General features: G+C 41.8%; 1 protein-coding gene across 7 annotated transcripts in view; it reads right to left on the bottom strand.

Annotated features, from left to right (window-relative positions):
* Window positions 1-2,611: 2,611 nt before the first annotated feature.
* Window positions 2,612-25,407, bottom strand: part of EGF (epidermal growth factor) — a 42,087-nt gene continuing 19,291 nt past the window's right edge. For 3 of the 7 annotated variants that reach the window (XM_077933916.1, XM_077933915.1, XM_077933919.1), the window contains 11 exons: window positions 23,439-23,587; window positions 22,180-22,284; window positions 20,078-20,301; window positions 16,735-16,902; window positions 15,378-15,536; window positions 14,851-14,967; window positions 14,258-14,383; window positions 12,725-12,866; window positions 10,204-10,368; window positions 7,416-7,524; window positions 5,667-5,774 (listed from right to left, as the gene is read on the bottom strand). In XM_077933916.1, coding sequence (XP_077790042.1) covers window positions 5,667-5,774; window positions 7,416-7,524; window positions 10,204-10,368; window positions 12,725-12,866; window positions 14,258-14,383; window positions 14,851-14,967; window positions 15,378-15,536; window positions 16,735-16,902; window positions 20,078-20,301; window positions 22,180-22,284; window positions 23,439-23,587 — 1,572 coding nt within the window. Of the gene's footprint in view, window positions 4,429-5,666; window positions 5,775-7,415; window positions 7,525-10,203; window positions 10,369-11,456; window positions 11,548-12,724; window positions 12,867-14,257; window positions 14,384-14,850; window positions 14,968-15,377; window positions 15,537-16,734; window positions 16,903-20,077; window positions 20,302-22,179; window positions 22,285-23,438; window positions 23,588-25,407 lie in introns of those variants that run through there. The other 4 variants (XM_028743803.2, XM_077933917.1, XM_077933918.1 and 1 more) reach the window with 4 other exon arrangements.

The following is a 25,407-nucleotide window of genomic DNA, read 5'->3' as shown; positions in this document are numbered from 1 at the left end:
TTTCTTTCTAAAGGGCTTTGCTTTTTTACTTTTGCACATCCTGGGGTTCCCCATAGCCTACTGTTCTGTCACTTATGTATGTGACTGGAGCTGTTTTGGATCTAGGGTGGTCTTCAAGGCAGAGGGCCTTCTCAGCAGTGGCCCCCACCCTGTGGAACACCGTCCCATCAGATGTCAAAGAAAAAACAGCTATCTGATTTTTAGAAGACATCTGAAGGCAACCCTATTCAGGGAAGTTTTTAATGTTTGATGTTTTATCATGTTTTTAATATTCTGTTGGGAGCCACCCAGAGTGGCTGGAGAAACCCAGCCAGATGGGTGGGGTATTATTATTATTATTATTAATTATTATTGTTATTATTATTATTATTATTATTATTATTATTATTATTATTATTTGACTATGTTTGACTCAGAGTAGGGACACTGAAATTCATGAACATAACTAAGGTTCATTAACTTCAGTTGGTCTGCTCCGAGTCACCTTGTATACAACCCCAGAAGCATCCATTCTCAGAGAGTGAATTTGCTATTAGCATTGTATGGGACCCCAGTCCCTGAGCAGTAAGAGACTGCAAATGTCTCCACACATACTGTGGGTTATTATCTCCACAGAATGAAGGTCATTTGAGATTCCAGTGTCTCTGTTTGCACATATATACAGGATAAGTGGTTCACAGCACTAGCACTCCAACAGGTACTGGTCCCCATTACATTTTGAGGGCCACAATCCCTCCCTTTCCCCCCAGATTCCAGTTACCAATCTGACTACTCCGTCCACAGACCCACAACATCACCTTCAGCCAGGGGAGGGGGAGGGGGGAAAGTGTGTCCTCCTCAGCCTACCTTCTGGAAAGGTCTCCATCTCTTAGTTCCTATGCACCATTTTGACCCCAGTTTAACACAACAAAGGTAATATTTAACATGCTTGGCTACAGCCATTCACTTAACCAAAAAATTGGTTTGGCCTCTTTTAGCAGCCTCTCTTTCTGTAGAATCCAACCCCCTACCTAAGAGATAGGGTGGGGTTTGAGGGGACCCAGAATGACATCTAGAGACTATATAGGATATCTGTGGACCATTCTCGTTTTCTCTAATATGAAATCCCTGAATGTGGAAATAATGTTTCTAGGTGGCAGCAGACGACACACACTATTCTACAATAGCTTTCAGTGCAAATCCCAGTGCCTTGAGAAGTCTGCATGAACTTCTTTGAAATGCTGCCTTTAAAAACAGTGAATGGTTTTGTTTCACATATAAATCCTCCTGATTTTAGCTGGGTGACCTGCTGAAGAACAAGTGATGTTCAAATAAGTAACACAATCTGCATAGGAAAGGGAGAGAAGACGTGGCTTATAATTGAAAGAACTTGAAACGTATCCATTTTCTACAAATACATGTGGAAAGAGTAACATTTCACATTTTAAATCTCAGCTCCTTGTTGCTTTACATTCCAAGGATTGATCTTCCAATGGATCACCACAACCTTTTCTGTTCTGTCTGTTGGAAAGCTACTGCACTGCTATACCCCTTTTTGGAAATCTTTCATTAAAAGCAACTGTTTAAAGAGGTTATCCAGACCCAGGGCCTTTCTTTTAGTGAAGTGGGCGCTGTGTAATAATACAGATACAAAGCCAAACTGTGGCACGACATCTTGGGTGGTGGTGTGGGGAGATAAATGCCCCATTCTCAAGGTCACTAGAACAGTTCTTTAACTGGTAGGTTTCAACTGGATACTTCAGCATTGTTTACTTGGAAACTCCCACTTGGACTACTGCAATGCGCTCTACGTGGGGCTACCTCTGAAGGTGACCTGGAAACTACAACTAATCCAGAATGCGGCAGCTAGACTGGTGACTGGGGGCGGCCGCCGAGACCACATAACACCAGTCTTGAAAGACCTACATTGGCTCCCAGTACGTTTCCGAGCACAATTCAAGGTGTTGGTGTTGACGTTTAAAGCCCTAAAAGGCCTCGGCCCAGTATACCTGAAGGAGCGTCTCCACCCCCTTCGTTCTGCCCGGATGCTGAGGTTCAGCGCCGAGGGCCTTCTGGCGGTTCCCTCATTGTGAGAAGCAAAGCTACAGGGAACCAGGCAGAGGGCCTTCTCGGTAGTGGCGCTCACCCTGTGGAACGCCCTCCCATCAGATGTCAAAGAGATAAACTACCTGACATTCAGAAGACATCTTAAGGCAGCCCTGTTCAGGGAAGTTTTTAATGTGTGACATTTTGGTGTATTTTTGGTCTTTGTGGAAGCCGCCCAGAATGGCTTGGGAAACTCAGCCAGATGGGTGGGGTACAAATAAATTATTATTATTATTATTATTATTATTATTATTATTATTATTATTACTACTACTACTACTACTACTACTATTACTATTATTGGAACAGTATTCCAAGATATAGATGGGTGTGACACACAAAGAGAGAAAAATGAAAAATGATGCATTTATATAATCAGTCAATCAATCAGTCACCTGATAGCAGAGGAGCGATGTGGGGCAAGTGGGCACAGCTAGAGGGAAATGGCCATATGGGGCAAATTAGGGCCCCTACCAGGCTTTAGATTTCCAATGCCTGCTTCAGAACAACTAAACTTGGGAGTCAATTCATCAACAGTTCCATTTATTTCAATAACATTTAAAGCAGATAAGTTGTACAAACGGTTTTAGCATATATATGAGTGCTTTCGGTTATTGAACGGTAGCATTTAAAATCCACAGTAATGAAATATCTTTATCAATACGAACCAAAAGATCACAAAAATAGCGAGCAAGCTTTTGAGTTGGGTAGCATTACCTAGTGGCTGGCGTTTGGAATGGGGGTAAATTACACCAACATAATCTGCCCTAGGCACAAATTATGCTGGTTTCCTATAGCTTGGATTGCTCTGTAAGTCTCACTGTCTTCAAAAGGATTTACTCCCAGGTAAGTGAGAATAGGTAAGTGAGAATAGGATTGCAGCCCAACTTTCCTAAATCTCTTAGTTCTAATTATGTCCTGAACTATAATCTGGAAATATATGTATGTAAATCATAAATATAAATCCTCTGCATTTTTATGCAATCTGTTTTGTAGATTTCACAGAGGAAATATAGATGAAGTAGCTCTATTCAAAATCAATTCCAAGATTGATTTTGCTCCAGTTTTAGACTAACCTTTTGTTGTAGGCACTGGAGCAGGCTTTTGCCATTCAACAGATCCCTATGGCCCCTTCTCTCTCTGCTGTGTGCATGATATATAGAACCAGAATTCCCAGCGTTGGCCTCAGAAAAGTGGTTGCTGGAAGATAAATGGTTCCTTCCATTTCAGCCTGAATGTGCTTGATGAGTACAAGGCAGGGAGATGCCAGCCCTTTGCCTCCTAATCAATGCCATGTGATCAACTATGTATAGGGTTGATAAATGATAGTCAGGACAAGTACAAAAAGCTTTTCTAATATCTTCAGCTCAAAAACTCATATTCATTTCAATAAGGCAGAGATGAAGAACCTGCAATCCAGCCCTAATACTTCATCCAGGATTGTTGTTTTGGAGTTGGGGCATGTAATATGTGAATCTCCCATCTTCAAATGCAGCCTTCCAACCTCTTTGGAAATCCTTCCAAAGTTGCATTATTTTCCTTTCCAGAAAACTATTTTTCCCTGCATTAAAAATGCTGGCCAACTTCATATATAGAAAAGTACTTTTGAGGACAGGGTTGGGGGATAATATTGTCACCTTTGTTATACATACATGCAAATTAATTTTCATAAAGTAGTTCTTTTGAAAGATCACACATTCCAGTTACATAACAAGGCGTAGCTGAGAGGTTATTGAATCTGCTTTCATTAAATGGCTGTGTGAGTAGGGATGGGGGAGAAACAGAACTCACATTTAAAGGTGAACCTACCTAATTCATGCATTCTGAAAGAATACAGGAACTGATACACAGCCAGCCTTTGAAAGCCACATTTCTGAGAATTTTCTGATGTAGATCTCCAGCCAAGTGGTGTCTACAGAAACGTATACATGACTGGGGTAAAGTGTGCCTAGAAATGTATATATTAGCAAATATAATGCACGAAGATGTCATATTAGCAGTAATTTGTAAAAAAAAAGGATATATTAGTCAAAACTGCATACAAAGATGTGTGTAGTGGAAGAAATTCATTCAAAAATACTGATGACAACTTTTTCCTTTTCTTTTTGCTAACTGATGTGGTGAACCAAACTGGAAAACTTGACAGATTCGCCCATCCTTATGTATGAGGATGTGGAGAGAGGATCACTTTCGGCAGTGTTTAGGGCTGGCATTCCACTGAAGATGCTAAAAGTCATTTTCTGATTTACAAGGCAAAGGTTCTCAGGTAGCTGATTCTAAGAGAGAAGCCTGATCTGTTGCTTCCTTTGCCAGCACTGGTGGACCACACTTCCATTGCTCAAGCTGGACAAGAAGAAAAAAGAGAACAGTTATTCTTGGTGTAAAAAGCTTCAGGAGAAGGCTAGTGTGCTCATATCCTGCTTATGGGCTTCCCATAGACTTCCAATTGGCCACTGTGGGTGGCAGAATAGAGGACTAGATGGGCCTACAGTCTGATCCAGTTTTTCTTCTGTATCCAACAAGTGTGCAAATGGCTCCAGAAGTATACAGGAATGGCAGTTCTGAGAGCCGGTGTGATGCAGTATTGCAGATATTAATATTGTACAACTTGAAACAACTGGATGCATAAAAACTGAATCCTTTTGGAATAAAAATTGTCCAGACCCATAAATATTATTCAAAGCTTTACTAACCAGAACTTTTTCAAAACAGGTACAAAAACCATCAATGATGCACCCAGAAAGCTGTATAAAGGATATACATATTCAAGCATAGGTTCTTCTTCTTAGATATATAAATAACATAATTAGGATCAGAGCAAAGGTCAAAACTCTGTCTCTCCCATAGCTTGCATTAGTCTGCATCCAGCCTAAGGGTATGCAGCTGCTGGAGAGGCATCTTATCACATCCTTCTCTCTCTGTGCCTGGGAACAAAAAAACCTTTCAAAACGGAGATTTGCAACTGAATACCTTAATCACATGTTTCAAGGTTAAACACTCACATGACTGCTAGCAGAGAACATCAAGTGTTAATTATCAACTCAGCTAGAAGCTCAGAGGGCCCTCTTCTAGCTTAGTATACTCCAACGGAATTCTCCAATGTCAAAATCTTAGCAACATACAGGCATTCTCCATTTCAGTGTGCAATTATACTTAACATGTAAAGGATGGTGCCAGAAGAGTGGGGCTTTGGGTGAGCTGGAGAGGATAGGCAAGGGGGTGGGTGAGGTGTAAAGAGAGGGGGTTGGACAGATGGGTGGAAGGGAAAAGGGATAGGTGGGGTTGGCAACAAGAGTGAGCAGTGGCAGTAGCCTCAAGATCTTTGGTTTTTAACGCAAAGTCACATGGAAAAGTGAAGAAATGAAGATGAGAAATTGAAAGGAGCTGAAATTGACAGATTCAGCCATCCCTACTTTTAAGGCAGCCATTTCTCAGAAGTCGCTTCTCATGTGGTTCCAAGTAAGGATTGTGATGGTACTCAAACTACGCAGACAACTGAAGAATCTGACCTGAATAGCTTTGCTTATCTTTCCTTTTGCTATACTTTCGAGGTAAAGACATTCCCCAAAGATAAAGAAAATCTACTCACAGGGTTCTGAAAGGCAGAAATAATCAAGATCTTTCGTATCACAGTCTGTTCCATCAGTGGGTCTGCCTTCACTGTTGTCATCACATGCCATTACAATGAACTACAAAACAGGCAATGTGCACATGTGAGTTTGTATAGGCTAATAATAATAATAATAATAATAATAATAATAATAATAATAATAATAATTTTTATTTATACCCTGCCCTACCCAACCAAGACCGGGCTCAGGCAGCTAACACCCGATATAAAAACAAATTAATTGAAATACAACTGAAAAACAAGATTAAAATACAACATTAAAACATTTAAATATTAAAATACAGCCTCATTTCAATGGAAACTTTATTGCAAGCTTTACTGAAATGAAGGGGACTCATTCATTTCAATATGGCAGAGATAAGAGCTCTCCAGATGTTGGACTACAATCCCTATCCTCCCTGGCCAAGCTGGCTAGAGATGATGGAAGTTGGAGTGTGGGAGCATATGGACTGCCATTTATTCAGCCATCCAGCATATGAAGAGTCACAGGTTCTCCAGGTTTCCAGTTTTTTAAAATTATTATTATTATTATTTCATGGACTTACTTCAGGGCATAGCCACAAAAACTTAAATATGAATACTCTTCTACCAAAAAAAATTATCTCTACTTCTTATCCATTTTATTGTATACCTGAAGATCTTCCTACTGACCCAATGATGAGGCTAGACTAACAGAATTTCAGTCCTGCCAACTGCTGCTAATAATTTCACTATCAAGTAAATCAACGCAGCAGAGAGAAAATCAACAGTGAAAAATACATCACAGCAGATTAAGTTAGATTTGATTTTATTGACTCAGTCCACTGTTTAGATGTTTAATTAACCCTCATACTCAATGACAATTATATTACTAGCCAAGATTAACTGCAGCAGGAACCACTGCAAAGGGCAGCCTTATTCAGCGATAACAAACAGCTTGACGTGAACAAGGTGGTTGCAATTCTAATACATCATTCTGGTTCTAGAAGTTCTGGATGAGATGACAAATTAGGTTTTTTTGCCTATTGCCTCAAATAACGCAGGTCGTAAAATAAAACCTTTGGTGCAAAATGCAGCATTAAGGCACCTTTATTCTGTCAGGGTGGTATAAAACTGGCCTCCATGTAAAAGTTAACAAGGAACATGAGGTGATCTCATCAGCTCATTTATCATTCTCTTTGTTTCACTCCTCAGCTGCCGAAATAATTTCAAAGCTGCTTCTGATGCAAAGGCATTTCACCCCTTCCAAACCAAACATCCCTAGGTAGCACGCAGGATCTGTGAGCTGCAATTTGGTACCAACTTGAGCATGCTTCGGACTCCTGGACTTGGGTGGCGAGCAAGCATGCCTAACTGGTTTCAGGATTGCAGGCTCGGTCTCTAAGAAACGAAACCCGTTTACATCTCTGCTGTGAGAATCAGGCGTGTCATCACATCGGTATTCCTTAATTTAGAACACATCCCCTCCAACTGTTGTGTGCCGAGCTAACAATAACACTGTCTCCTGCCTGCAACGCACCCAGGCAGCTGTGAACTTAGAAGGATAACATAACAATGAGGTAAGAGGGACTGGGGTTCATAGCTAAGCACTTGATGACCCCAGCAGTTATTTAATATATTTAAGATGTGAATTATTTGATGGATAATCTCAAGTGGATCCCTAATGCCCTTTGATCCTTTCTCCTTCTCTCACCACTCCACGTGTTTAATATAGAATTACCAGTGGCTCGTTGCTGGGGAGCTTCGTGTTCCTGCTGTCGGCACTGCTGCTGCTAGTATCTTGTGCTGATTCTATGTATGGCTCCTTCTTGAAAAGCCTCCTGTGTCTACTGAAAAAGAGAAAGGAGCCAAGGAAATAAAACGCCCTCGGGGGAAAGGGATACTGGCCACACAACACAACTCAAACACTCCATTTGTTTTGGCAGCTGAGCTTCGTTTCATCACTACCAGGAACCAACGTAGTCTAGCATTGCTCTTCAGCTGATGAGTCGGCACTCAATACTGCAGGGGTAGCCAATGGGATGGCCCCCCAGAGGTTGGCGGACTACAACTCCCATCAGCCCCAGTTCAGAGATGATGGGAGCTGTAGTGCAGCGGCATCTGTAGGGCACCACAAGCTGGGACACAATTCGACCTACAGTTAGATGCAAAAGTGGCTGCTCTCTGCAGTGGTCATCCCCCTGCCAGAAGCCTGCCACTAATTTTCTTCCACCTTCAAATGCCATACCCTTCCATATGAATCTCTGGGGAATGGTGTCCATATCCCAAAATGCTGGCCGAATTGTGGGATATAAAATTTGGGAGGCTGGACTCTCAAATTCAGCACACTTTCCCCCATAAAGAACCACCTGAGTGTAGCACCATTTAGATAGCTATGGATTACACTGACACAGAGGCTCATCCTTCCAAAGCCTACTGAGTTACCATATTTTTTGTCCCATAGGACGCTCCGTCCCATAGGACGCACCTAGTTTTTTTTTGGGGGGGGGGGGAATAAAGGGAATTTTTCCCTTTATTTCCCCCCAAAAACCAGGTCGGGCAAACCGAACCAGGTCGAGGAACAGCGGGATGGCGGCGCTGCGCCTCCTTGCTGTCCCCTGAGCTTGTGGGGCTGGCCGATGTCTGTCCAGAGCGCGGGGCGCTCTGCTTCAGGGCGCCCCTCGCACTGGGTGGCAGGCTGCTGTCGGCAGCATGTGGAGCCCTGTGTGGAACTACCCAGGGCTCCAACACGCTGCGGATGTCTGCCCGGTGCAAGGGGCGCTCTGCTTCAGGGCGCCCTTCGCGCCAGGGGGCAGGCTGCTATCCGCAGCGTAGGGAGCCCTGTGGGAACTCCCGCAGGGCTGACTAGGCTGCAGATGTGTTCCTGAAGCCTGGAGAGTGAGAAGGGTTGGTGCACACCGACCCCTCTCGCTCTCCAAGCTTCAGCAAAAGCCTGCATTTGCCCCATAGGACGCGCCCAGATTTCCCCTTCATTTTTGGAGGGGAAAAAGTGTGTCCTATAGGGCGAAAAATACGGTAATTTTTTGAATGTGCATCCTTGAACAGCACCATGACCACACAAGATGGAGCTTTAGCAGGCTTAGTATAAACCATTCTTTTTAGAAATACATTTTTTTTAGAAGAAGGAAACAAGCTAGGGTACCCCAATGAGGACTGAACATGCTCACTGTCCACAGAATGCTGGCTAATTATTTCTGGGGAACCTGGAAGCAGGAGTATCCTTAAAGATGGCATGTCTGAACAAGAGCATTCCACATGGCAAACGTTGGTTGCAGTACCCTCCTGGAAATGTTCTGAATAGGTAAATACAGGGAAGTTGGAGGGGAGTGTGTGTGTATGTTTGTAGGTCTTGGTCTTTAAAAAGTCTTATCCCAGCAGCTCATTTTTTATTCCTGCAAGCCTCACATTAAGGGGCAAGATGGGTTTATGTTTTATGGATGAAGGGAAGGACTTTTACTGACCTGCTCATGGAACTTAATCGATAGGTCTTAAAATACAGCAGAGTAGGAGCAAAAATGAAATAGCAATCCCAATCCAAATATTGGTTTCTGGACTCCAGTTAAAGGGGGATTTAGATCAGTGGTTTCATTTTGATCTAGTTAGGCTACTAATAGCTGTAGTACAAACCCAGCCGAGCATGTAATTGAAAACTTGCTTTCAAGATAAACAGTTATATTGATCAAAACCATTTGGTAAAGGAGGAAAGTAAATCAGGGCAAAACAATGACTTTTTATTTTTGTTTCTAAGTGAGAACAGGTTGCAGAAGGAGAAAGAAGAAATAAGAGTGCATGAATCAAGGCACCCAAATTTATATATACTGTATATATATATATATTTTCTCAACAATATTTCCAGTGTTGTTAAAATGACATTTTTAGTGCTAGTTCACCAACAAATTTAGGAGCCTCAGTGTCATGTAATGATTCCAAGTATATCACTCAGGTTGTTGGGAAGTGGTGAAAGCAAAACAATCAGTTTTCGTTACAGAACTCTAAAACCAGGCCACAGAATCTATGAGGCACGAAAGCAGCACTATGTATGAAAGCAACACGTATGTAGTCTAAAATATTGCATGTACTTTGCATTAGAATAATGCACTGGGTGACTCAGGGCCACTCTGAACTGATGCATTTTTTGGGTGTATGTCATTGAGGCAATAATAGTGCATTAGTGGTGGACTTTTAATGGACCCTCCAGACAGCATTCCACATTATTAGTTGTGCTGTGATACTTCACCAGCCTTATTGCATTATTGCAGCCTATTGCTCACTTAATAGTGATATCCCTGCCTTGAGGTGTTATTGATCTACAACTCCCATCATCCTGGGCCACTGGCTATGCTAGATGGAGCTGGTGGAAATGGCCACAAACAAATCAGAACCAATGCTTGCTAAAGACTGGATATAACCTAACTTCTGTGTAAGCTTTGTGCAAGCAAATCAGGGTGAATGCTCAATAAAGAGGTTGTCTGGAGGGGCACTGTGGCAGGCTTTGCAGATAGTTTTACCTGTAGCAGTAGACAGCGGCAACTCCAAGGAGGAGGGCCAGGAGCAACATGGCCAAGCAAGCTGCAGTGACCATGTTCTGGTTGTTTCGTTGCATCACTTGCTGCTGCTCCCACCACTCTAAGTCACTGAACTGGCAGCGCTCTCCCAGGTAGCCTTTTGGACAGCTGTCAAACGAGGAGACACAGCAGCCAGTAAAGGAGAATACTACAAAGATCACCATCATGGTTTAATTCCACCAAATTCAGCCATTCCAGAAACCTTGGATTAGGGTAATCTAAAGCAGTCAAAATCAATGTGGGCTTTGCTAATGAATCCAGGAGGGGTCGACTGCAACCAGTTGAGCACTTTTAAAATGAAGTTTACTTGAAACCACCAGTAAAGGAAATTAAAATGAGCTATTTCCTGCTGAGCAAAGACACTCTCTGGAGCCAATTTTACTCCAAACTATACTGTGCAGAGAAGCCCAACACAAACCATGAACAAATAATAAACACCAAGGGTGTTTGCAGATGGATGCTGATTGTGGAAAGGCGCTCCTCGTGGTTACACATTTTTTGCCACAGCAGAATTGGCATTAAAATTAGGGCTGTGCACAGACACATGCCCCATCCACCCTGTGGCCCCTGGATTGAACCAAGCCTGCCCCCCCACCCTGTGCCAACCTTGGGACCACCTACCCCAGATCTAGTGCCAGATGGATTTGGGGATTAGTTAGAGTTTTTCAAACACTACTTAAACATACAATGAGGAGAACAGAAAGAGTATTATTCACTGCGTCTCTTACCCACTGAAGGCTGCTGCTTGCTCACAATTGCCTTCCTTGCAGCAGAAGTGGTTTTAGGGTAAAGGTAAAGGTAAAGGTAAAGGGACCCCTTACCATTAGGTCCAGTCGTGGACGACTCTGGGGTTGTGGCGCTCATCTCACTTTACTGGCTGAGGGAGCCGGCGTACAGCTTCCGGGTCATGTAGCCAGCATGACTAAGCCGCCTCTGGCGAACCAGAGCAGCACACGGAAATGCCGTTTACCTTCCTGCCGGAGCAGTACCTATTTATCTACTTGCACTTTGTGCTTTTGAACTGCTAGGTTGGCAGGAGCAGGGACCGAGCAACGGGAGCTCACCCCGTCATGGGGATTCAAACCACCGACCTTCTGATCGGCAAGCCCTAGGCTCTGTGGTTTAGGCCACAGCACCACCCGCGTCCCTGTAGCTGTTGCCAATGATCCGTCTGCAATATCAGAACTACCCGTTTGTAATATTAAACTCCCATCTAGAAGCACCCTCACTTTTGTTGAGCTCTGTAAATTCATCGTGCCTTCCATCTAGCGGTACCACCACACACATCTGAAGAATTAAGTTAGCTTTACAAGATAGTTTATATCACTAGGCTAGGAACATATATATGCTGATATCTAAACACTGATCATGCCATCTGCTCTGTAAGAATGGCATAACATGAGCCATATTAATAACTTTATATCTCAGGTATGCTTCCCAAAGTAAGTCAGAAACTATGTAGTTTTGTCTACTTGAAACATATGGCAGAAGAGTGTGTGAGTGTGTGTGTGTGTGCGCGCACGCATTTCCTGTTAGGTTTTCTGTGGGACCAAGAGTGTGCATGTGTTGGTGAAGAATGGTGAAACACTGCCACCTAGTGTGAATTTATTTTCAAAAAATTGACTAACATATTTATTATAGCAGAATCTTTCCATTTAATCAGATGCATGAAGTGTCATCCTGAGTTGCGAGCATAGGAGCAGGGGTGAATTGTAAACAGGGAGGTCAGAAGGAAAGGAAATTCAGAAATTACTGGAAGTGAATTAAGTTCTTAACTGTTGTTGGTGATATCACACATCTTGACATCGTTAAGATGATTAACTTGGGGGGGGGGGTTCTCATGGAGAATGTACATATAATCATTTCATGAAGAGGGAATTGTGTGCCTCTCTTGGTCAATATCTCTGCTGAATTCTGTACATGAAAAAAAGGGTGAAAAGCAGACCTCCCTTCTTCCTGCTGCTTGGCTGATCACAATTTCCTCTTCACAGAAGAATTATGTGCTTATTCTCCATGAGGTTTGGTGAATGTGCCCAATGGCTGACTGTTATGGGCTCAAATTATGGTCCCCTATGCCTCTGCTAAACACTAGTATATTATTAACATGTTCAGCAACACTATTTAACCTAGATGTTATTCCACTGAGCCCCAACCAAAATATTATATGTCATGAACGAAAGAATTCCCACTGCAACAAGTAGAAAAGCCACAGCAGGGCCGGCCCTGCCATTAGGCAGAGTGAGAGGCCTCAGGTAGCCAATTTGGGATATCATGAAAGGGCAGCAAATTGTTAGTTATTTAATGTGTTATTATGGTTGCATTTTTACTGCCATGGAGAAAGAGAGGTGCTTGTGGGGTTTTCTGCCTCAGGTTTCAGAGTAACTCGACTGCCCTATGATACTTGCAGGATGGGGGCAACAAAATGTCTTGGGTTGCCCTTGCAGCACAAGAGTTATCCACTTACTTGCATGCAAAAGCTTGGAGATCAAAAAAATAAACACAAACTCCCTCGTGGAGACAGTAAGATGGAGGGCAGCCAGCAGAACTTTCTTGCTCAGATACGGTGGACTCATCACGTGTTGCAGTGGTAGGAGACATGGCAGGTTCTGAAACACAGTATTCCACAATTGTTTTTGTTTTGTTTTTTTAAGAAAAAAAGAGAGAACTGGTTTGGACAAGCTGGTGATTTATACTATTATGCAGGGCAGTTGCGATGTCATGGAAGAGAAGTTCTATGGACCAGTAAATAGACCTAGAGGGCCTTCAAGATAAAAGAAAGACAGAGATATGAGAAATAAAAACATTTTTTATTATCTCATACTACTATATTGCAAAATGGATTCCTGAATTGTTTTAATTGTTTATTTTAATTATATTTCAAAGTCTTCTAAGATGACAATGTGATTTATTGTGGCATAGCTTGTCATTTCTACTGTTTGAGTAGTCACATAGAAAAGCAGCACACATGCTACAAATGAAATGAGAACAAAATACTGAGATACTGGGAGAATAAAAGCCGTATACAGCATAGTGATAGAATAATGTCAGACCTAGTTGTGGGATCAGTGAGTCTGGCCTTAATTGTGAACATGGATTTAAATGTATTCAGACTGTAAATGTCAGCCCTCTGAATCTCATGACTATTAAACCAACATAAAATTATTTGCTGAGTATTATGACTGACTCAATACTTTGCTTTCGTTTATATGCCTGGTAATGATTTCCAATAAATCTCTGTTGGGTCATTCCCACCCCCCACCCCCTTCCATTAGATCTGCCTAACAAAAGGAGAAGAAAACATCCAGTTGACAAGGTGGCAACTGAAGGCTTTACATATAGATGAAGTGTTGAGGCTGCACATCATGGAGAACAGGAAGTGCTCAAAAGGAGAGCATCATTGGAGCTCAGAAGTTTAGCATTGGCACAGAAGGCCCTAAAGGCTAGTTTATATAGGAATTACAAACACACTGATGCATTTTTAAATTTATTTTTTACATCATAACATTTGGATGTGTGTTGCAAGGAAAATCTATCTTCTAACCCACTAGCTTAGAGGTTGAAAAGCAAGGCTTGTGGCAGAGCTGCCTGGTGGTACAGGCTAGAGCAGGGGTTGTCAGCCTGGTCCCTACCACCCACTAGTGGGCGATTCAGGATTCTAGGTGGGCGGTAGAGGGTTCTACGGCATAATCTGAATCCTCCTTCCATCGAGTACTGGTGGGCGGTAAGGAAATTTTACCATCAGGAAAGATGGATTGGTAGGCAGTAGGTATAAAAAGGTTGACTACCCCTGGGCTAGTCTGTACCACAAAAGGGGAATACTTAGAATGCAAAATCAACAGGTAAAGTTGCATCACTACAACCCTAAGAAAAATAGCTCATGTTCAATTTGGGCTGTCGTTCAGAAGCCTGCCACAAAAATCCCTTTGCAGAATATCAGCAAATCATCCCAAGTGCAAGAGTTTAGAGGACAAGCAGGAACAGCCTCCCATCCACTCACCAGAGCAGCGAAGCCCGTCTCCCGTATATCCCACAAGGCACTCACAAAAGTAGCTGCCTTCGGTATTGATACACGTCGACAAGCTCCGATCGCATGTGTCCATGTCGAAAGCACACTCATCAACATCTACAACAGAAACAGGGTTAAAAGCTGCGAGAAGGAATGGAAACAGTTTTTGGTGTTTTTTTGGTAAGAACTAGATTGAAAACAGTGTTGACTGCATTAAAAAATGTAACTGTTTTTAAGTCTAGATCTAGCTTTCTCAGCCTTGGGTCCCCATTCATTTTTGGACTATGACTCTCATGATCCCTGACGACTGATATTTGTTTTATTGTATATTGTGGGTCGCACCCAACTAAGTCATACTCAGCATGGACCCATTGAAATCAATGGACTTGACTACCCTAAGCCCATTGATTTAAATGGGTCTTCTCTTAGTGGGATTCAACTCTATATGTGGGAGGAGGTTAAGATGTACATCTCCTTGGGAGGGCCAAATAGTCCTTAAAACTTGTATACAAATATCTACATGAATAAAATAATAAAATAAAATAAAGGAAAGGAAAGTAAAAAACATGTGACACTAAAATTACCATAGCACAGCTGGCCTTCCATGACAAACCCTGCCTGGCATTGACAAGTAGTGCCGTCTTCATTCAAAATGCACTGGGCGTTGATATCACATCCCAACCATATGCAATTGTCCTGGTCTGTGGCAGAAAACAAAGCATGCTCATTCTCATTGTTCATAATACATGTGCTCAGAATAGGTCATTACTCAGGACAAATTAATTAGAGCCAACCTTTCAATACACTTCTCACTGAAGAAATTTGCAAATAGCTCACCCCCCTAAAATGATATGCCCTACTAGGACATTCTCCACCACCGAACCTAGATTTCCTCCATTTTCTTGCTATGCAGAAACATGTCCTCAAATATACTTGCAACGAATTATTTTTGTGTTTGATAGCAGCACCCATGCCCTGGGACTCCCTGCCTTTTAACATCAATAGTTGTTGGTAAGCCTATTCAGGGCACATCTGTCTGAAACCAAATTGCCCATCGTTGGATGAATCAACCACTTCCTGGAGTTATGAAATAGGGAATTGCAATCTTTACTAGACACCACGATTTCAGCAGTCAGCATCGGTTTCATCTGTTTTGCATCTCCTCTGCTATCTCCGTATGAACTGTGACTCTGAGGATGCTGGTGGCGTGTTTTCAGGGCTAATAATGTCTTGTTAGTCAGCACTCCTGCCTTGGGTGTGACTCTGCAACCTGAAACAATAACAAGAAGATTCAAAGCATTTTGAAGTTTAGGTCTAGGGTGGCATCCAGATGGGGCTCAAGCACTCAGAAGGGCTTCTGATCCAGCACATGCCTCCACCAGTAACTTCCAGATGAGAATATGGCAATGCACTCTACATGGCGCTGCCCTTGAAGATGACTCAGTGATTTCAGCTGGTCCAAAATGCGGCAGTCAGATTACTGTCGAGGTTGCCACATAACCCCGGTTCTAAAACAGCTGCATTGACTCCTAGTTTGTTTCCAGGCCTAATTGAATGTGCTCACATTAGTGTTTAAAGTCCTAAATGACCAAGGTCCCAAATATCTGAAGGGCTGCCTCTTTCCCTATAGACTTTCTCAGGTGCTAAGATCAGCAGAGAGGGCCCTTTTGGTAGTTCCACCTCCCTCAGAAGTTTGGGAGGGTGACCCAGGAGAGGGTATTCTCTGTGGCAGCCCCTAAATTGCTCTTGACACCTGAGATTTGTGTTTTCAGGACCCACCCTAATCCTGTGATAGTACTGTTTTTAATTCTTCAATTTTTAATTGTTATAACATTCCCTGGAACTTCCTATTGAAGGGTGGATAAATTTGTTGTTGGTGTTGGTGATGATGCTTATAGAAGAGTAGATGAGAAAAGGCAGTTTTTGCTAATTCATTCTTTCCTCTTTCCCTACATTCTCCTCCTCCGTATTCTGCAGAGTCCCCCAACTGTATAAAGTTATTTTTCAGAGGCTGCAGGGGGAAAGGGCCATCTTCAAAAGTCCTTTCATGCATGCCAAGTCAATGCATTGGATTTCTTGCATAGCTGACTGGTGATTAGCAAATATCACAGTCGTATATGCAGCTTTCCAATTTATAAAAGAAAGCAAATGCAGCTTGTTTCTGGGACCAAACGGGCTAGTAGTAGCTGCAGGGATCTGCATGTTGTGAAATAACACATATTTATTTCACATGGGATTCCTGTGACACTCACAAAATTCAGAATAATAGCAAAAACATTCAACTGAAAAGATACTTCACACATGGGTTGTTGGTCTCTAGCTCATTTGCCACCAGGGGTTCATTTCTTTCTTCACTATCTACAGCATTCACCAAATAATACCTAGCCCACCACTCTGCTGCTCATTCAGTCAACCTACCTGTTAGCTAGAGCTAATAGGAAAACAGCTGCCTAACCCTTGAAATATACCTGGTTTTGCTAAGGGGTGAATGACGATCAAAGACGAGGGTCTCAACATGCTCCCTCCAAGTCGGACCCTATTTAGGCCAGTCTTCTTGTCCATTCTCAGCAACGAAGGCCTTGCCCAGTCAGAGATCCAAATGTGATCCTCAAACACTGTTATGTCAAATGGATGGCCTAAAAAATATAGATATGTATGCTCTTTATAATCCCATTGCACCAACATACTGAAGAAAACATCAATGAATATGCACACAAGCACCTATTCCACACATTATACTTAACATTGTATATAAATCAAGGGCTGTCATAGATAGGACAAAACCCACAGGTCACCCGGTTCAACATCATTTCCTGAGGAAGCACATTCAGCAGGGGCTGCCAACCTTTTAAGACCACTGAGTGTGTTTGGAATTTTGAGAACGTGCTCTGGATGCCAATCACAAAATGGCAGACATGGGTGGGGGGCTTGTAAAAAAATGGCTGCCATGGGAGGGCATGGCATGACACATTGCCAAGCCCTGATCCACCACCAAGAACTTATTCAGTGCTTAAAAGCCTCCAAGGAAGGAGATGTCACAAACATGCTGACAGCTTGTTCCATTGTTCAAAGTAACTTTCCTGGAGTTCAAAACTGCTGTTTGTTGCATTATGCACAGCGGATAGGAGGTCAGCTGCTCTTCCTTTTCTGTGGCATTTTTTAGGCTGCTGTTACCTTGCTTTTGCATTTCTGCTTTGTGGCATACCATGGTTGAGATGGCCAAAGTTAATTGCAGTAGCAGCTAGAGGTAAACTGGACAGAGAACTGAGCTTTTGGTAGTAGATAGGACGAATGATTTTGTATCCCTTTCCCAGCCCTATAATTCTATATCAATCATATTGTTTGAGTTTCACCATAAACTTAATTCTTTAACTCAGTTGTTGTTGTTTTCATATGACCTAATTCCATGCCAATTTATGAGGGATAAATAAAATCCTTCCTTGTCCAAATCAGGAGCTATACTTTTATGATATATTTTCAGCCCCTCATAAAAAGGGCAGCAAAACAAGGAATGCAAAGCCATGCTGTTCTTGCAGTTGATGAGTCTCATTATTCACAGATCACGACACCAAGAGAAACAGTAGATGGCAGTAGCACTGCAGCAAGAATCCTTGCTCTAATCAATCTGCATTTTAATGGTACTGCTGAGCCAAAATGGGGCTGTATATTTTCTCCCCTGAAAGAACATGCCCGGTTTTCCAAGATTTTTCACATCTCTTTCCAAAAGGGTGTAAAATTGCAATGAAGTAGGTGCTAAAGGTAGGAAGGAATACATCCCCATTGCCAAGGCAACCACATCAATGCTTATAGAAGGATAGTGTTGAGGGGAGGGGGTCTTGTAGGTCATCTAGCCCAAGTCCCTGCTCAAAGCAGGAAACTCAGAGCTAAAGCATCTCCAACAGATGGCTGCTCAGTCTCTACCTGAAGATTTCCAGCAAGGGAGAGCTCACCATCCTTCTAGGAAACAGGTTCCAGTGTCAAGGCATTCCTCCTGATGTTCCACCAAAACCCACGCTCCTATAGCTTCCACCCATTTTAACTAGTTCTGCCCTAGTCTTTGCCCCAATACAGTCACAGGTTGTTGACTAGTTGGAGCAAAAGGGGAACGGGGATGTGGACTGGGCACATCCAATTGACAATAATGGTGACAACCCAAGACCTTTGCAGCATAAACTGCTGCCTTCATTTATACTTCCTGAAGTACACCAGTTCACCCTGCTGCATGGCATGGCCAAGCTATGTATCACAGATGGCAGATCCACAGATGCAAATATGAATGTGGATAGTGTACATTTGTTATCCACTTTCAGTGAAATGTACATCTGGATGTGTGTTCCTATGCATAAGCTCATCCACATACTGCCCAATTAGTCATGAGACTACCTGCACAGAAATGGAAAGTTGTGCCAACTCAGAAAGTCTTGTCATACAAGCACTGACACAGCATAGCAAGCAAGCGATCCTCAATTCAGCTGACAGAGGAATAGGGACATACAGTGGTACCTTGGATTAAGTACTTAATTCGTTCCAGAGGTCCGTACTTAACCTGAAACTGTTCTTAACCTGAAGCACCACTTTAGCTAATGGGGCCTCCTGCTGCTGCCGCACCGCCGGAGCCCGATTTCTGTTCTTATCCTGAAGCAAAGTTCTTAACCTGAAGCACTATTTCTGGGTTAGCAGAGTCTGTAACCTGAAGCGCCTGAAACCTGAAGCATATGTAACCCGAGGTGCCACTGTACACATTGTAATACTGTACAATATACTGACCGAATATATTGACCCAACTGAATGGCCCAATTGAGCTATTTCATGCCTTTCCTGAAATTATACAACTAGTGCACTGTGAGCACATTGGCAAGACTTTAGGACCTGAGAGACCCTAGTTCTTCAAAGGCCCAGGTGTAACTTTTTAAAAGCCAGTAATTACTAGCTGCACTGTAGATCAACCTATCTGAAAGAGAAACATGAAATGAGTGGCTAAGTTTATTGTACCAGCCTATCAGGTTTTAAAGTGTTCAGTCAGGGCCAGCCAACTCAAAGGCCACCGGAGCACGATTTCTGTTCTCATCCTGAAGCAAAGTTCTTAACCTGAAGCACTATTTCTGGGTTAGCAGAGTCTGTAACCTGAAGCGTATGTAACCTGAGGTGTATGTAACCCGTGGTACCACTGTATTCCCTTATTCCCAACTCAAGTGAGAACAGTGAAACGGCTTTGTTTCTTCAAGAGGCTGGGATAATGCAGTGAGGAAGTTCTTTTCAAGTAGCACTGAAACAAGGAAACAAATCAGGGAAACAATGGCTGTAGGCTGATAAACAAACTGCAAGAAAGAGGTTTCTGTCTGAAACGGCAATGCTTGTAGCAAAAAAGAACAAAATGCCATGAACTTTCAGCAGAGAACTAGTTACTGTATATTTTTAGTTGTCTCTTATAGACCTTTCCATTTTAAAAAAAGGAAAGCCTGTTCCCCTCTCATATTATTACACATTTCTCTTTTCCCTTTGCAAAACTGCAGCTTATTTCTATAGTTAGCTTTGAATATATGTATGTTTTCACCCACCCCACCCCAGTTTGTTCAAAGCAGTTCACAATATAGACTGATAACTTCAGTAAAAGCATAGAATAAATATGCAGGTTTCCTGAAACTGGGTTAAGAATTTACTCCTTTTTCAACTGGCATCAATCTGTAGAATTCACAAGGCACTGGTTAACTCAAAAGGTGGCCTTTCACTGATATTTCGATATGTGCAGCATACCAATGCACTGAAACTCTTGCATCTATGGTCAGAAAACTGTCAATCCCAAAGCCTCACCTACATCATTCTGTGTGAGTATTTGCCGTTCAGAACCATCCAGATTTGAAGTCTCAATAGCAGCCTTTTTTGCATCACACCAGTACAGCTTGTCAGCAAAGTAGTCAATCGTTATTCCACTGGGCCAAAGCAAATCGGAATCTACTATAATGAGACGATCAAAGCCTTGTAAGGAAGACCTTTCAATCCGTGGATTAATCCCTACGTCTGTCCAAAATAGTTGCCTTTATTGAAGAAAAAGAGATTTATTTATTTTTTAAAAAAATTACTTTCACCTTGCAGTAAAGAGAGAGAGAGAGAGAAAATACTTAAAACATTGTATACATTACAGGATTTATTGTTGTGGATGATATAAATGTAAGCAATTATACAGGTAGGTTATTATTTTGTATGTTAAATTCTCTCCCTGATCCTTGAGCTGTGACAAAACAAAACAAAAGTCACATGACAACTTCAACAAGCACATTTCAAGCCACAGTGACCACCAAGAGAATTATTTTTATTTTATTTTATTTTTACAGAATTTATATAATTTGACTGTTTTATTTTTTTGTAAACTGCTTGGAGGGTATATTTGCAAACATTAGCACTGTCAATAAATGAAGAGCTAAAATACGAATTATTTTTTTTAATGAAATAATGATTATAGTTTACAATAAGCCAAAACCAGAATAATAGAATTGTTGACTTCTACATGTCTGGATAGACTTGATTGAAGAAAAATGTTTTAAGCATGTGCCAAAAAGAGTACAGTGAAAGTGGCTGCCTGAGACTAGGGAGTTCCAAAGGAGAGGTGCTGCAACACGAAAATATTTATTTCTTACAAATGTGGAAGGAATATTATGTAGCACCTATAACTGTGCCAGTTTCGCAGATCAAAACTGTCAATTATGCTTTTCTCGTGATGAGTTCAGCACATGACAGCTGTGAGGAAAGCCTTTGGGTTTAACTGAGGTAGACAAACCCACCCCCACGTGGTTAATTCAGTGTTGCCATGCCACTGCACACCATGGTTTAGCATCTGCTTTGCATGCAGAAGATTCCCTGGTTGAATCCCCAGTATCTCTAGATAGAACTGGGAATGTTTATGGCCTGAAATCCTGCAAGTCAATGTAGGCAGTGCTGACCCAGATAGACCAATTGGTCTGACTCCTGTGTACACTAACAGTTGACAAGCGATTGCCATAAACCCACAATTATCCCACAAGCTCTGTATGTCAATATGCTTCAGTTTGATGTTGCCTTACTGGAAAAATTGACTCCCTTATTTCCCATGTGAATGTGATTCCCTGTATTAGACCACCACAACCTCAGGTGTCATTCTGGACAGATGCTCTAGGATAAAAGATCCTTTGAATTAATTTAATGCCTATTTTTATTTCATCCCCCTCTGCAGGGGTGCCAACTTGAATAAAATATTGTGGGGGCCCAGATAAGCCCCGCCCTGCATAATCAATCACATGACGCAGTGCAAAAATGCCATTTGAATGGGAATGCTCATCAACTTTGTGGGCAAAGTTTGTGCTCAGCCCCCTCAAATATTTTATTGTGGGGCTCAAAGCCCCCATGGCCTCTAGAAGTTGGCTCCTATGCCTCTCTGGGATCAAAACACTCAGACAAGAGCAGGTTATAAATACTTAGAAAGAAAGAAATGATCCCTGTTTCGAGTGGCTTAGCTTTGTAGACACACTCCATAAAGGCATTCATGCCAAAACATGTATCTAAATAATAGTTTCACAGACTTTGTTCAGTGGTGCATTCTGGGCAGGATTTGGGGGCAGACGTCCAGAACCCCACTCAGCAGAATGATCATAATATCAACCCCCCAGCCCCACCCAACACAGCAGGGCTAGCTAACCACATTTTCTTTAAATAAAGTTATAAACATTCCTATCTAACGAGCCTGTAAGGCTGCAGTCTTAACCACATCTTCTCAGAAGTCTCACTGAATTCAATAAGACCTGCTCCTAGGTAAATGGGGCTAGGATTGCAGCCTAAAAAAGACAATGAAGCCCAAATCTAAAATAATCTAATTGCACTTCTGGCTTTATTCTTTAGTCTGTACTCCTGCTGTCAGTTTCAAAGAAAGTTTCACTTCTTACTCAGTGAATGGATGGACAGCAATTCCCCGAGGCTGAGACACGTCTTCCCAGATAATTATTTTCCTCTGCATTCCATTCAGATTGCTACTTTCAATTTGGGACTTCCTGTGTACACATGCAGATAGATTAGTTACTACAGTAATTTATTACCAACAAAATAAATTGTTGCTCTTTTCGTTTGTGGCTACAGTCAGTTCACGGTGCCATCTGCGGTATATTTCCATCCAGTTTTGTCCTGCTCCATCCGTCCTATCCCCCTTCCTGATTTCTCCGTCTTAGTTTTGCTATGTCTCTCTTACATGAGTTATAAGCTGCCTAGGTAAGGGAGTTTCTATTCTATTTTGCTATGCAACCAGCCATTCTATTAATGTTACTGCATATAATTGCAACAGTAATTATAACAGTTTATATCAGGATTAAGAACCAGTTTAGCACACTGTCTGCAGACAAACACCGGCTCCCTTGGCCTGTAAAGCGAGATGAGCACCGCAACCCCAGAGTCATCTGCAACTGGACTTAACTGTCAGGGGTCCTTTACCTTTTTTAAGAGCATGAGCTATGCGTCAAATTACCCTGTTTAAAAACCACAAAAGCCATTGTTTGTCTTAAGCAAGCCTTATCCACCCACACCCATAACATGGGGATAATATTATTAGCCTGCATCATAATTTGCTGATACATAGCACACATCTCCTTAAAACATGTTGCACATTTCTTTTTAAGCACCGCAGAATTATCACTGAATGCAAATGACATGACATCATGGCATGGCATGACATCATAATTCTTTGGCCTTGGCCCAAAAAGGGTGCAGCTTCTCCCACACCCACTCCATTGTGATTTCCTCATTTAACTAAAAAATTGTTCCCTTCCTTTATGGTGCCCCAGAGCTGAGAAATTTCTGTAGAAATTTAAGAGAAAAGAGGCTTAAGAGAATTTACACGCAGGGGACACTGATCCACCACTGATTTTATCGCCCCAAAAGGTATGGATCTGCTCTTCATGCAGACATTGCCTTCCATGACCACTTCTATGCAGAATAAGGTTCAGCAAAAAGGTCTGTCTGACCCTTTGACATTGGGCAGCGATGGCATTTTCCATTTGCTAAACCTTTCTGTTATGACTTAAGCACACAAGAGCACACTGGCATCTTTGAGAACGACATTTCAATTACGCCTGCCTTTTGCCAGTCATTCATTTCCCACAATGTCTTACGCCAGCATTAAGTTTGCTGTAATATGTGTGAGAGAGAAACCTACCCCCAGTCAGTCCAATACAATTTGCGGTTAATCCAGTCGATGGCGAGTCCTTCAGGTTTCTCCGTTGCTTCGCGGATAACATTTTCACGATCTGAGCCATCCAGATTAGCTCTCTCTATCCACTTCAAGGCTGTGTGAGCAAAATAAATCTGTAATGAGAAAAACAGAAGGTTTATAGCTGATTATTGCACATCTTATTAGAGAGCAGGATTTCCTTAGCTAGTGGCTTTACCACCAGCAATGAAATTTCTTTGGGGAGGGGGGAAATAAATGAGTAATTACAAAATTGTAGCCCATGATTACAGATCAAATAAGCAGGCACTTATCCTTCAACCAGAATGACTTCTGCAGCCTGAGCATGCTTAGCAAGTAAATCCTGACTGCCCTATATACCATCTCTTCAATAACCTGTGCTTCTCTTTCAGCCAAGCAACTTGCAATAGGAGAAACAATCAGTAATCTGTAAAATAATTCTGAAACCTGATAGGCTTTCACTAAGGACCTGCAAAAAATGGTTACAGTATGGACTGCTCCTGTTCAGTGCTCCAGTCAGTTACCCCCTGCTCCAAAATACTCCATTCCACGCCCTCTTCCACTCAGTTTTCCCACCTGGCAACTGTCAGTCATTCCATGGCTACTGCTCATTCTCAGTCTTTCTTGGGTATTTCTGAGGGGCTCCCCCCCCCCCCACACACACACTTTAATTTTCTAAAAGGCAGCATTTTGTGTTTTAAGTTCTGCAAACCATGGGGTTCCTTCGAGGCTGCTCCTGCCTCTCTCGTGCATTACACATTTACCTTCATCCCTGAACATCCATACACATTGGCCTTCATCCCTGAACCCTGAAAACAGTGGGTATGGTTGCTGATACCTTTTGAAACAAATTTGGAAATGCCAAGTATGAAAGATAAGTCATGTTAGTGCATTGAGAAAGTCAAACTACAGACTGCAAATGAGGAATTCCTGGGTTTTTTTATTCCAAGAATAAAAAATAAATTACTAACTGATTCTAAAGAGAGAGGAGGCTTCTCTTTGCCAGATTTGAAGTTATATTATGAAGCGACCTGTCTCTGCTGGTTGCGGGAATGGATCTTGTTAAAAAATACAGATTTACTAGATTTGGAGGGTCATGATAATAGATTTGGGTGGCACACTTATTTGTGGTATGATAATACATAAAGGAAATATAAAGAGAAAGAGGGCACTTTCTATCATATGTGGTGGCCATGTACATTGGTAAAGACTTTCTGGTAAATGATATATAATGAGTTAAAGAAAATATTTAAAAATACAAAAAACCAGAAACCTTCTTACTAGGTATAATAGGTGAAGGGTTCCCAAGAGAAGATAAAAAGCTTTTTATGAATGCAACGATGGCAGTGAGAATGCTACTAGCCCAGAGATGGAAAGAAGGAGAAGTACCAACAAAAAAAATGACAGGTGAAACTGATGGAGTATGCGGAAATGGCAAAACTGATGGGGAAGATCTGAAATCAGGAAGATCAAGTATTTTCTAAAAACTAGAGTAAATATGTAATTTATTTAAAAGACCACTGTAAATGGTTAAAATTTTTGGCAGGGATGTAAAGACACTTGTAATGTGATTTTTTTTTAATGGCAATTATGGTTATATAAGAGATAGATAAGGGTAAAAGATGCAGTAAATGTAATCTTCAAGATGGAACCCATGGAGGGAGGGAAGGTCTAAGGGTTCAAAAGAACTCTGTATTTTAATGTTTGAAATGGTTTTGTTTTATATGTATAAAAAATTTAAAAAACTTAATTAAAAAATAAATAAAAAGCAAAAGCAAATGAGGAATTCCATTTAACCATTGATGGATTCTTAAGGATCATAAGACATAAGCACAAGGCAACTGTGTCCAAATACATTATCTGAAGAGATAGCAGGTCGTCCGCTGTTTCCAGGAACTCTTCTCATTGTGAGATTTTTGTGGGTGTGCTGTGAGTT

This window comes from Podarcis muralis, chromosome 9 (genome assembly GCF_964188315.1).
Source record: "Podarcis muralis chromosome 9, rPodMur119.hap1.1, whole genome shotgun sequence".
NCBI lineage: Eukaryota > Metazoa > Chordata > Lepidosauria > Squamata > Lacertidae > Podarcis > Podarcis muralis.
This window is presented reverse-complemented; position numbering and strand designations above follow the sequence as displayed.